General features: G+C 35.7%; 1 protein-coding gene across 1 annotated transcript in view; it reads right to left on the bottom strand.

Annotated features, from left to right (window-relative positions):
• FAT2 (FAT atypical cadherin 2) overlaps window positions 1-13,659 on the bottom strand; it is an 81,497-nt gene that overhangs the window by 2,029 nt on the left and 65,809 nt on the right. The window contains exons 20-23 of the mRNA XM_087955124.1: window positions 13,221-13,366; window positions 5,441-5,882; window positions 3,462-3,618; window positions 1,669-2,255 (exon numbers count right to left, since the gene is read on the bottom strand). Coding sequence (XP_087811250.1) covers window positions 1,669-2,255; window positions 3,462-3,618; window positions 5,441-5,882; window positions 13,221-13,366 — 1,332 coding nt within the window. The remainder of the gene's footprint in view (window positions 1-1,668; window positions 2,256-3,461; window positions 3,619-5,440; window positions 5,883-13,220; window positions 13,367-13,659) is intronic.

The following is a 13,659-nucleotide window of genomic DNA, read 5'->3' as shown; positions in this document are numbered from 1 at the left end:
CATGAATCAATCTTAGTGACAGAATTAGAGACAGGATAAACAAAATATATTGATAGATATTTTCAGAAGTGAATTACATGTTCTTGACCAATTCTCAAACCTATCAGGTTTTGTCAGCACTTACAGTTATTTACTTATTTACTGTACAAATGCTGTTTCCAACAACTACTCATGCTCATTGTATCCTGCAATTCTACTATTTCTGCGAATACACAAAACATATTGAACTAGAGATGGTTCCAGAAACATTCTGACATCAGAACAGCAGCTTTGCGATTTGTGATCTCAAAACAAAATGTATATGTTTCAAGACCTTTATTTTGAGGGGGAAACAACACATGCATACTCAGAACAAAACATAACCGCTTCATTTTCAGTGTTCTGATTGTTCTAAACCCAGCATCTGGATTGCTGTTTCTTTTCTTTAAAAGTTTTCTAAACTACCCAGTAGAAAACCAGGGTCCAGTCATATTCTTGTTGCTGTTTGTGTAGGCTTGCAATGTGTTTGTGTAGGCTTGTAATGTGGGAATGTAGTATTCAAAAGAAGGCATCTGTTGCCAAACAAAAAGGAGACTGATCACAGCTGCATATATATTGGTGGTGATTTTGTTATTTATGCATAGTCTACCAGATAGTTTGAACTGGATTTAGTTCTTTTGACTATTGGATCCTTTCCAAGGTTTTAGGGTAATTTTAAGATAAATATACCTTTGCAATACATGTCCTGTTAAAAGTAATGTTATTTTCTCTAATTTATGTCTTGAGTAGCTGTTTATTTCTACTGTGTCCAGTTATTACTGTCATTTGCTGTGGGGGATTTAAGGTTGCTATGACCAGTGGTTGCAATTAAGAGTTTGTATGAGAGGATTTCAGTATCTCATTTCAATTTCAGTAAATTGTATCATTTTGTGCACCACCATTTTAATTGACACTTAATATGATAATATCCCATATATTTATGTTTTTCCTTTTTCCTCATCTTAAAAGTTGTAATTCAGTACAAATTTAATGCATCTCTTATATATTTGAATGTTCTTTTATTCTAAATATAGATTTTTTTTCCTCTGAATATGATTCTTGTTTCTAATTTTTTTGATACTTATTACTTTCTGCTCTGCCTAAGTTCATATAGAAATGGTTTATGAAATTTCTCTTTCTGTTGTGATTGATTGTACTAATCAGGTCTTTCTTTAACATGAACTTTCTTTAATATGAGGTGTATGCCCATTATTATAACTTTGATATTGAAGAATACTGCTACTGGAAGATAACAGTCATAACTGTTTATGTTTAGCTCCTTTAAAAATAGTTGAAAATTTTCAAATCCTGGCTACATTTATTTACTTAGAACTTACTTGATTCACTATGTCATATTGCTCTTGATGACTGATATGACATATTTTGCTAACTAGCTAGTATTTGCGTAACTACATTCAATATGTAGAGCAATAATACATTAACTAGAAAAGGAAATAAAAAAAAATATATTTATGTTTTAAATGTGACAAAACTGATACCACCATAACACAATACCGTTATGAAAAAGGAGAGCTGGAGACCCAAAACATAGGAATAACCAGTGTGGTTTTAGAGCATAGAAAGAACATTACTTGGAAAGACCCAATGAAACAGAAGAAAGGGGGAAAGAGAAACAAAGATAAAACAAACCCATTTTTTCTCCAGTCCAGGAACTCTTCAATGTAGAGTCATTTTCAGTGTTAGATAATGGGGCAGCAGCTGGGAGATTGGGAGCCACACTGCACACAATGGCACCCCGTTGTTTCTGCACATTGCTTGAATGGAAGGTAGTGAATTCTGGCACAACAGAAGGCTTGGCTGGATCTAGAGCACTGAAATGGTTGTGATGACTATTATTGAGAATATTGAGTTCAATCGGTGGAAGACCTTGAGTGCCAACCCCAACACTTTTTGAGAATTCACTCTTGGAGAGCAGGTCTGGATCTTCTTTGGCCACTGGCTTGTGAGCTTTGACTTTGTGGCAGTAGCGTTTGTAGATGGTTATAATAGCTATCACCAGGATGACTATACCTAACACCCCAGCAGAGATTTTGGCAATCACTTCAGGCTTCCAAATCTCACTGGAGGGATTAATAGTTGTAATCCCAATTGTTTGGCTGCAGAATGGTCCCTGGAAGTGATCTGTACAGATGCAGTGAAGAAAACCCTCACTATTCACACAACGTCCTGAGTTCTTGCAAGGATTTTGCAAACATTTCTCAGCGACTTTTTCACACCTGTGATGGAAGACAGATTATAAAGGGATATCAGCAAGCAAATACCAATAACTCTAGTTATGAAACTAAAAGCAGGACTTTTAGAGAAAGGAAGGAGACATAAATATATTGCAGTTTTCTGCACATTTGTGAATTTGGTTCATTTGTCCAGTTCATTCCTTTACAATATATGAATGAGGTTGAGGAAAGAATTAGGAAGCAAAAATCAACTCTGCCCTTGAGATATATATATAATTTTTCAATCCCTATCAAGTTACCCCAGGTCCATAGAGTTTTTCCAAATTTCCTCCTCTGAAATAGAGTGACAGTTCTGGTCTCAGAAGAACAATATCCTAATGTTAGAAATCTGAATCCTCCTGAGAAAACCTACAAGGATGATTCCTGGGTCTGAATCATGGGTTGGGAAGTGGGAGAAAATTGAAATGCCAATCATGATCATATCTGCTCAACTGACAGAGATCTGTGGATCTCAACACATAGGACTGCTGTGTCAGTGAATCTGAATTTAAGTGGAAAGTTTAGAAAATATAACTACACGATCTTCAGAGCTTTGGGGCCATGCAGATATTAAAATATGATTGCTGATTTGTTCAAAACAGCCGGACCTCACCTAACTCATCCATAAGATCCTGATATATTAGTGTGAACTTTGAGCAGAGAAGACAAACATAAAATATAGTATATTTAGAGGAGCATTTCTTATAAAACATTCATCTATATAAACAGAATCCTAAAATCTCAAGTTAAAATTTGCATGCCATGTAAGAGACATGAAATCAGACAATCACAAAACAATGAAAGTCATGCCCTAGATGTTCACAACAGAAGCTCATTCAACAAAGCAATTAATTCTAAGTATTCATCGATATTGTATCTCTAATCTTGCTTATTGATACAATCACAACAGTTAATTTGTCTACATAGCAGTTCATTCATGCATTCAATCAATCTTTCTGTTGAAAGATTAAAAAGATAAGCAATTGGATCCCAATCATAATTGCCAAAAATTCTATAATATTTGAGATAAGGTGAGCAAAATCTTTAAAAAATGTCCTAAAGTTGGTTATTCATACATTCCTAAACAGACATGACAATTGCACTGTGATATTCATCGTGTGATGAATATGTGCAATGCAGGATAATATAGGCATGATGTCCTTGCTGAAGTTTAGAAGGACAAAGGCAGCATTGAGAGAATATTCTTACCTTTCCCCCCAATATCTCTCTGGGCAACGGCAAATATAGCCGCCTTTCTCAGAAAGTTCACATGTCCCTCCATGTAAGCAAGGATTTCCTTCACAAAAGCCATCAGCCACTTCACAGTGATCTCCAGAAAACTGTGTGGTGCAGGTGCAAACATAACCTAATGAAAATAGGTTAAATAAAAGCAAAAATAAATTTATTTTTAAAAAGTGGGCAGCCATATACAAAATCAGCGTATAATTCAGATAATGTTATGACAGTTATAATGATTAGGTGTATAGTTCCTCTTCACAAGGAATAACTTCTTTAATGCATTGAAATCTCCATTAAGAAGCTGAGGATACGATGTTTCCACTTAAACCATTTTGGTAACTACAATTACATGCACAACAATTGACACTGCAGGTAGCAACACTGATGTGAAAAGTATTATAATTTCACAGGTACAGTTCAGCCATATGCTATTGACCTGAATATAAATCTGCATGGACTTGAATTTGCACCCCTTCTCTTGGTAAACATTCTTGTTTATGAAGGGCAGCTGAACTGAAAGAGGAGCTGAGCAAACAGGATTCTAATCTTGTCATTGTAGCTCTAGGAAAGCAAGAGGGATGTAGTCCACTTTGTGTTAGTTGCTTATTTGTCAAGACATGCCACTCAGTTGCAGTAGCAGGCTTTAAGAAAATGTAACAAAGTGCACAACTGAACCCCAACCATAGAGAAGATATTTCCAAGAGATTTATGGTAGACACTTTCTATTACCAGACATTAGTATCAAAGTTACTTCCATGTGACCAAGATAAAGGAAGAATATGAACACTAATAATAATAATAATAATAATAATAATAATAATAATAATAATAATAATAATAATAAAAAAAATTAACACAGTCGAGAAAGTCCAGAAATATTTCACAAGAAGAGTTCTCCACTCCTCTACTCGTTACCTTATGCCACCAGACTCGAAATTCTAGACCTAGAAAACCTACAACTATGCCGCCTTTGGTCCGATCTAAGTATAGTATATAAAATCATACATTGCAATGTCCTACCTGTCAATGTACTTCAGCTACCTGTCAATGAATACTTCAGCTTCAACCATAACAACACAGGAGAGCAAACAATAGATACAAACTCAAGGTTAATCACACCAAAGTTGATTGCAATGAAATACGACTTCAGCAACAGAGTGGTCAATGTCTCCGGAATACTCTACCTGACTCTGTGGTTTCTTCCCCAAACCCCAAAAACTTTAACCTTAGACTGTCTACTATTAACCTCACCCCTTTCCTAAGAGGTCTGTAGGGGGCGTGCATAAGCGCACCAACGTGCCTACTGTACCTGTCCTATTGTTTATTTATTTTTTCTTATATGTATCCATGTATTCATAACTATGTTTTTACTTATACCTATTATCTTGTAAGCAATTGACAAAAATAAATAAATAAATAAATAAATAAAAAATAAGAACCGTGCAGGCAGAGAAATTATTTACACAAAGATTTAGTGCAACTGAATTTCTTTCTCCCTTATTGAACACATTATTTTCACCCATGAACATAATCATTCTTATTTAAAATTTTATTCACTCTTCTGGAAGCTCATGCACAGTTATTTTCACCCATTTCCATAATAATGCTTTATTTCCACCAGAATCACTCTGTTGTAAGTCAGTTTACAACAATAGTTCATTATAGTTAGAGCCTATCAGTTCCTTCATTAAGAGAAAATCCTGCAAATGGAAGTTTAAACATGTAGCTCACTGATACATAACGAAGAAAATGAGAATATTCAACCTGCTCACTTTACCCATCCCTTCTCTTTATCCCCCAGAAATTCATGTCTTTTCAGAACACACAACTTTGGAATATAGAGGTTAACTAATTAGGAAGAGAAAGGAGAAGCGTCTGTGATCAGTTACCTAGATATTTCACAAGTCCTTGTAATTTCCCCAAGATGAGCTGCTCCAAACTACGCTTACCTCCATTTTGTACCTCACTGCAGAGTCCGTCATTAAGGCAGGGGTTGCTGCTACAGGCACCACTGTGTGGACAGCACTGCCTAATGCTTGATTCTTCAACCACCCCTCTGGACCGTTTTTCTTTGGGCAGAACCACCAGATTTCTTCCATCCATAGTAATCATATTCAGGCAGCCCTTGAACCCACCAGTGATTCTCTGAGGCTGATGATGCTGTACTAGTCCTCCAATCAACAGATCTCTGGTGGAGTGGGAAATGCTACAGCTCTCTGGGAGATGGAGGGAGGCATTTCCCATGTCATCAACCAGCAAATGGATCGAATGGCTTTTCACTTCTAGAAAGACCGAATGCCACATGCTGTCACTCACGAAACGGTGAGATGAAAGGTTCGCACTAAAGCCACTCCGACATCTGTATCCAAGATGAGGTACTCCATTAACAAGCTGCATAAGATATACAAAGCAGGTTTAAAATAAGCATTTTGTATTGATTTAAATTGCAAAGGTCTAAGAATCTAAAGCATAATTTAGACTTTTTCCCCTGCATTGGCCAATTAAACAACAGCTTCATTTTGAAATATCTACTGAAATTTCCACATCTAACTGCTTTACTTGCATCACTGAGCAATTATAACTTCAAAATAATAATTCTTTGACATTGGACAATTTATACACTCCAAGTTATAAGTGTCCAGCTAGATTTCAAATCGCTTCTATAGTTTTTGATGAATCAAGTCCTTGCTGCTCAAAGTTCATTATTTCTTCCTGCTCCAATCCTCCAAAGTAACACTTTTTCTTCTGTCTGTTAGAAAATTTTAGGACCAGAATACATTCTTTTATTAATGGGATTAATAACACTGCAGGTAGTCCTAGACTTAAACTCATTTATTTGGTGACTATTCAAAGTTACAACAGCACCGGATTATGCTCTGAGAAAGATTTAGGCAAAAAGTGACTTGTGACTGGTCCTCACTCGTATGACTATTGCAGCATCCCCATAATCATTGATAAAAATTTGAGCACTTGGCAACCAGCATATATTGATGATGGATTGCAGTATCCCAGAGTCATGTGATTGCCATTTGTGATCTTCCTAGCTGACTTCCAACAAGCAAAATCAATGGGGAAAGCTGGATTCATTTAATGACTGCACCTAACTGCAGTGATTCATTTAATTACCTTAGCAAAAAGGTTGTAAAACTGGGTGTGACTCATTTAACCAAGACCTAGTTTAGCAATAGAAATTCTGCGCCCAGTTGTGGTTGTAAATAGAGACGTCTGTGCTATTTCATGGCAATGATGTTAAAGACTATGTTTATGAAGGTTTTAGTGACACTGATTATGTACAGTACATTCTCTAATATATGTTATATACATATAAAAAAGATGGAATATATTTTCACCTTCGCTCTTTGTTCCTTTTTTAAGGGAGGAACAGAGCCGATTTCAAAGTGAAGTGATTTTTCTTCTTTTTCTTTTCAGCTGCACTGGCAATTCTATTTGCCACAAGGACATGCAGAAAAGATGGGGCTGTGCTATTGCATGTGAAGTACCATGCATGACAGCAGGAAGCCTGACCCATCTGTCTCTGTCCCTGCCTATTATCTATTCAGAAATGAAGAAAATACACTGACATTTATGAATACTTCTGGCCTTTGGATTTGAGTGAATCAAATGGCTTAGCAATTCTCACTCTCCTAAAGCTACAGATGTTGCTGCCTATTCTGGAATGGCTTTTCCTTCACTGCAAGCAAGCAAGCTGGAGCAGCGGCAGGATTCCAACAGGAGAAAGCAGCTGACAGCTATTTTTTCTCTCATGCCTGTCAGGTTGGAAACCACGAGCAGACCGTTCTCATTCTGTCTGAGAGAAAAGATTTTATATTTCTCCAAGCCTGCTTCAGAAAGAATCAGCGCTTCAGGGACTAGCCTAGAATAGGCACAAAATTGGGGCCTCTCCTCCCTTGGATTCCACTGATTCTTCTATCACAGAGTGAGGTCATTTATCCATAAACAGAAGCACAGTGAATTAGTCATGTCATGCAAAGAAAGACAGATAGGAAAACTGTTGAGAAAACCTACGGATAGTGTGGGACATATAGGGATCACCTATGAATGAATCTATGATAACCTCTTTATCTAGTGATCATACTGCAACACTTAGTAACAAATCCAGGAAGAGTTTATTAAACAGAAGCGAGATGTTTTACTAGTATTGTTCAAAAGAATGAAACAAATTAGAGCTCAATTACACAAAACTGTTCTGGCAACAATCCTTATGAACCAGAGTGTATATAGGGAAGAGCTTTCTCTATATCCCAGGAAGGAGGAATCTATACTTCCATATGATCTTCTGAGATGCCATTACTAAGGTATACAAAATTGCAACTTAAGTGCATAAATAGGTTCAAGGAAAGTGATTTAAAAGTAATTTACATTGAATTTATCTACTCAAATGAATTGTATTTATTTCCTAGCTAGTGTTAGAATGCTGATCTATTTGTAAATGGCAAGTGTGCTTTAACAGCAACAAAGAGGAAAAAAGTACTAAAATTCTGAAAACTAACCAATTATAAAATCTTACTTCTCTATCAAATTGTATTAAAATTGATGAGTCACCAACAAATAGAAAACTGTATATGGAAGATGATGCCACCTAGTGTTCCTTTGGTAGATGGGCAGCCATATAAATAACAATAAATAAATGGGTATTTTTTAACTTCTTGACAAGTGATTACTTCTGCGCGTTTCTTTGAATTGCACATGGATTTTAAACACACAGCCAAAAAAAAGGATGCTATGAGAAAGTATGTAATTAAGATTTCCCTGCATCTACCAAATGGTAATGGAAGATATTCAAAGATATTAATATGATTATATTTTAATCTCGTATCCTGTTTATAAACTCTCAGTGTTTACCTAAACTGTTCATGAAAAACTAAATGATGTAGCATGACATTCAAAAATCATGTTAAATTCTGTGAGGTACTTTAAATCATATACCTATGGCATAATCTATCCATCCCTCTATTAGTAGAGGAAAAGCTTTACGATCTGTGAATGAAACCATATTTTCCGATTATATATTTTTTATTGTTTACAAATATAAATATCAAACACATTGCAACCATTCTGGCATTACTCTGCCATACATTCAAGGATATTACTAAACCATTAACATTCATATTATTGGTACAATATTAATTTTTGTTACAGTTGTTTTATCTATGCTACTTGATTAAATCCTCTATCATATCACATTCTGAATACTATGATACTTGGAATAAGTTCTATCAATGGTTGCAAAAGAGAGATGGAGGCCGGAACAAAAAATAGTTAGGACAAATAGACCCAGAGAATGAAAGCATATTTTCCTTTAGGTCAATACGTAACATTGTTCCAGATCTCAATTGGATTAGCTTGCAAACTTGGATGAGTATGTGAGTGGTTTAAAGGCTCTTGAATAATTAACTTGAAAGCAGAAAGTGTTATACTTAAGAGTTACCTCATCAGGCAGTCGATGAGATTTTGTTTTGTTTAGTACAAAATGCTTTGATCTTTGTGGCTATTCTGCCTTAGCTATTCTGTCTTGGTATTTTTCCATGAGAACAAATCTTGCTTAGCACGTATACCTCTCAGAGCAAAGTTCACTAAGCTGACAGGAAAAAGGAGCTGATAAGACATGTTTCACAGAGGTCTGTGTCAGATAAAAGATGTGTATTCAGTAAAAACATGTTTATCAGTCACAAAGTTCGTTACTTGTATCACGTAGCCTGGTCTCAAAGATTAACTTTGTAACTTCTTTGTCTTCCTACAATCCCTCTCACCCCCCTCTTTGATTCAGTACAATAAAAGGGGACAGCGCAAAGCAATCGGGGCTGCCTGAACAATCCCATCTGTCTCAGGCGCAGCCGGGACAATTCCATCTGCCCCAGGCGATATGCTGCCTCACCTGAAGAAATTCTTTTGTTTCGTGTTTTCTTTCTTTGTGCTTGGCACTCACTCTTCGCGAGAGTCCTGCCTAACCTTACCCTTTCTAAGGTTATGCTAAATTTCGCCTTTGCGAGGGCTCGCCAAGTTTCACCCTTGAGAGGGTCCTGTCAAATCGCTTCCTGAGGGAATTCAGCAATCAAGCCAGAAGATCGAAACAACAGACCAGTCGCTCGACGCGACAGATCTTATTGACTCTATATTGTAGATCTTACATGTTTCATTTTAGTAAGATTGTATGTGCTTTAACTTTCTTAAACTTGTACCCAGTCTTCTGTCATTATGGCTTTTGGCAATGCATAAAATAAGATTTATCTCATCATCTAAAAACACACCATGCTACTATGAGTCAAAGAAAATGTAGAAAGTAAAATATCTTGTGATATAGAATGGTACCACTGATCAGGACAGACCTTCTAAACAGAGATTGCTTTTCAAAAGACTCTAATATTAGATTTCCAATAATGCTCAGCACTGCCCCAGTTCCTTTATCATCATTGTATGGATATCTGAGCAAACTGGAAATTCTACTCTAATAAATAAATAGTCTCTACACAAACATTTCAGTTGAAATGAGAAAATGTGTGAAAATTGGGACATAGCCAAGGCAAACAAACTGCAACACAAATTATTTTTAGCCTAGGCTTAGAATACAAAATACGCAAAGCAATTGCAAATTGTCATCCACCTGGCTGTTTTATCCGACTGGTTTCTCTCTTTATTTTTATATAACTTTTCTTAAGCATTGGATACCTACAAAGATCCCTGCCTTCTCCAGTTACATATACATACATCATACATACATTTATTTATTTATTTATTTATTTATTTATTTATTTATTTATTTATTTATTTATTTATTTATTTATTATTTAATTTATTTTATTTTATTTTATTTTATTTTATTTTATTTTTTTTATTTTATTTTATTTTATTATTTTATTTTATTTTATTTTATTTTATTTTATTTTATTTTATTTTATTTTATTATTTTATTTTATTTTATTATTTATTTATTATTTATTTATTATTTATTATTTATTTATTATTTATTTATTTAATTACAGGCCCGTTACAGCATTCTTTCCACTGAATGCAGGAAGTATGGCTTTCAAATCACTACTATATCTAATTTCAAATGGATGAAACATACAAGAAAAAGATGCATTCTACTTGAGTAGCTTTGATATAGAATGTAGAGATGTTGGGCAATAACCTGTTGGTTTTTTTTGCAAACATAGATTGATTGATTAAAAACAGGTATATCCCATACAGTTAATGCATTTACATGATTCAAGGTTGCTTGCAATTAATAAAAAAGAATAAAAATATAGCAATAACAGCCAACAATATTGCTTGCCAGATCTGAATTGCTCTGGTAAAAAACCTGGATTGACCATCAGATGATAGAATCAAATTTGTTTTCAGGATCTTTTTGCTGTCATCTAATGGATGTCCAAAGTTCTGTAGCCCAGTTCTAGTAGCCTAGTCAATACTAACAATTTAAATTCAAGGAGCAGAGACTGGCACAGCAGATCAAATCAACTATACTGGCAATTAGCTTGGGAAATTTCAGTCTGACAAATGAACTGCCTGTCAAATTATGAACAGTGACAACAAAAAGAGTTAACTGCTACTGTTTCCACTGTGCTGCTTCTCTCCCCAATATTTGTACATTTAACTTCTTTTTCATTTGCGTACCTCTATTAAATTTCATGTAATTATGATAATATATATCCTCCACTTCATCATCCTTCAAGTCATAAATAAAAATACTGAAGGACACCAAGAGGCATCAAACCCTGTGGAATCCCACTTAGTATCTCTTCCTTCCAATTCGATTCACAAGGTAAAGTAAGTCCCTTAATAGTTGTATCTTTCAACTTACACTTAAGCAAGCTTGCTGATAATGAAATAACCTTAGGAGTCCTTTGCTGAGATCAAATATATTATGCCCACAAGTTACATTATGTTCCCACAATCTACTAATAAAATTCCCCTATCAATAAATGAGATAAGCTTATTCATTAGGTTTTTATTAGTTCATGCTACCCTGTTTCTCCAACAATACGGCCTCCCCCAATAGGAAGCCCCAGCATGTTTTATAGGCATGAAATGAAATTAAGCCCCTCCCCCCAAATTAAGCCCTATATTAAAACATGCGAAATGGGGGGGGAATGGTGGGGGGGGCTTGCCGTTAGGAAGTACTTTTGTTGCACACCTGGATATGGTGCTGCCTGCATTGACCCCGATACGAAGTGCCCCACCAACGCCGAGGTCAACATCCAAGCAGTCGCCGCCCGCCCACCCAAAGATGCAAGGGGGGGGGAATTAAGTCACCCCCGAAAAGACGCCCTAGTCATTTTTTCAGGGCTCAAAAAATAAATAAAAATAAGACCCGGCCTTATTATATGAGAAACACAGTAATTAGGAGGCGGCAAAGCATAATAATATTCAATAGTAGGCAATAATTGAACATTAATAACATAATGTTCAAGGTGCTTACAGAAGGGTTACTTCATTGTTTACTCAGAATGTTCCCAGTTGACAGATTGACTGATCCTGCAGTTCTCCAAATCTTTGCAGTTGGTATAGCTGCTAAAACTCAATGAACTTCATTGCTGGAAATGCATATGTAAAAGGGTGGGGCAGAGGGACAAATGGCAAGACACAACCTTGTAATTTATATGCTTATGTCCTGTGTTGGGCCAGGTATTAAAGGGGTGGATTTGCATTGTAATGTCTCTACAGGTATTTTTTTGTGGGTTTGGGATTTTGTTTTTTTTTAATATTTTTTTTTTTTTGTTTTTTTTTGTTTTTTTTTTGTGTTTTTTTTTTTTTTTTTTTTGAATTATTTTGGTGGTTTTTTTTTTATGTTTTTCTCTTGGTGGGGGTCTTCCAGGTGTCTCTAAATGTCTCTAAAGGTGATATTCTACTGAGTTTAGGTTAGGATGCCTATGGCCAGAGTTAAAGCACTTTGATGGTGGTGATGTCATGCTTAACAGCAGGCATTTAAATATTAAGAAAAGGAATGGGAAGGGAAGAGAAGTGGGAGAAGAAAATACAAAGAAAGTAAAGAATCAGCAAAGTGTAAATCAGAAGTGGCCTTACTGGACAAGAGGATATTATTCAAGTTGAGAAAGAGAAGAAATCAGTGAGGAAAGAACCCAAAATGCTAAAGTGTTGCTGGTGAAAACTGCAACAGCAAATGCAGGTTGCCTTCCTACTGAGTCTAGATGCAGACACTGTGATCTAAACACACTGAAACAGAAATTGTTACACTCCTATTTTCCTCCTGAAATTACATGCAACAAATGCCCTTATCCTCTTATCAAGCCCTTTACCGCCAAAGGTAAAATTATGTTAGATTAAGACATTTTATCTTTTCCCTGTAACACATCTTACCTGTACCTATTTTATCAAGTATTTTCTACGTATTTATTGCATCATTTTAATTATTTTTACTGATCACGTATCTCCTGTACATCCAAATCGACTTTTGGTTCTCCAATTCAACCCATTCATTTGAAAGACACAAATTTCTACTGAGATAATGGTGGCAGCATTAGGTTCAAGGAATGTGTTTGTCCAGGAAACCAGATTAAGAGGAACTTACTGTATCTGCCAGAAACCCTCCCGTTCCCCTTTTATTTAGCTAATTGCAATTTTATGTATAAGTAAACATTCTTATCCAGAAGGCAAGGAAACAGTGTGCTGGTTTCAGTCTTGAGGAGTGGTTTTATGGCAAACCAAGAAAAAGCTGAATTGTACGATCAGAGGACAGATGAATCCTACCTGTAGAACAGCACTGTTGCTTCCGTTGGTTGTAAGCAATATGGCATGGAGCTGGTGGGTTTGTAAATGGAAGTTCATCTGCCAATCCCGTTTGCCTTGATGGTGATACCATATGTAACTGTGCCCACTGAACCTCAAAGCTGTGCCTGACAATATATGCAAAGAAAGTTACAGGCTGAAAAAAGAACAGCTGCAAACAATTGCGCTTCACAGCTAATACAATACATTAAAAACATGTTACTGTTCAAACTTATTTGTGTTGTTTGTTGATTAAAGGTATACAGCTTCTCATCTAACAGAAGAAACTCTGAGAACAGCAAACAACAATCAAAACTGCATTATAATTAAAAATATATTAAAACAATGTTAAGGCTGTGATAAAACTTGTAGCTATTAATCATACCATGCTGGCTCCATCCATATCCTGGCCCCATTGCCT

Source organism: Notechis scutatus, chromosome 2 (assembly GCF_049901735.1).
Source record: "Notechis scutatus isolate UNSWTSFEM ecotype Mainland chromosome 2, rNotScu1.2, whole genome shotgun sequence".
Taxonomy (NCBI): domain Eukaryota; kingdom Metazoa; phylum Chordata; class Lepidosauria; order Squamata; family Elapidae; genus Notechis; species Notechis scutatus.
Note: the sequence above shows the minus strand (reverse complement) of the source record. Positions and strands in the feature narration are given on the sequence as shown.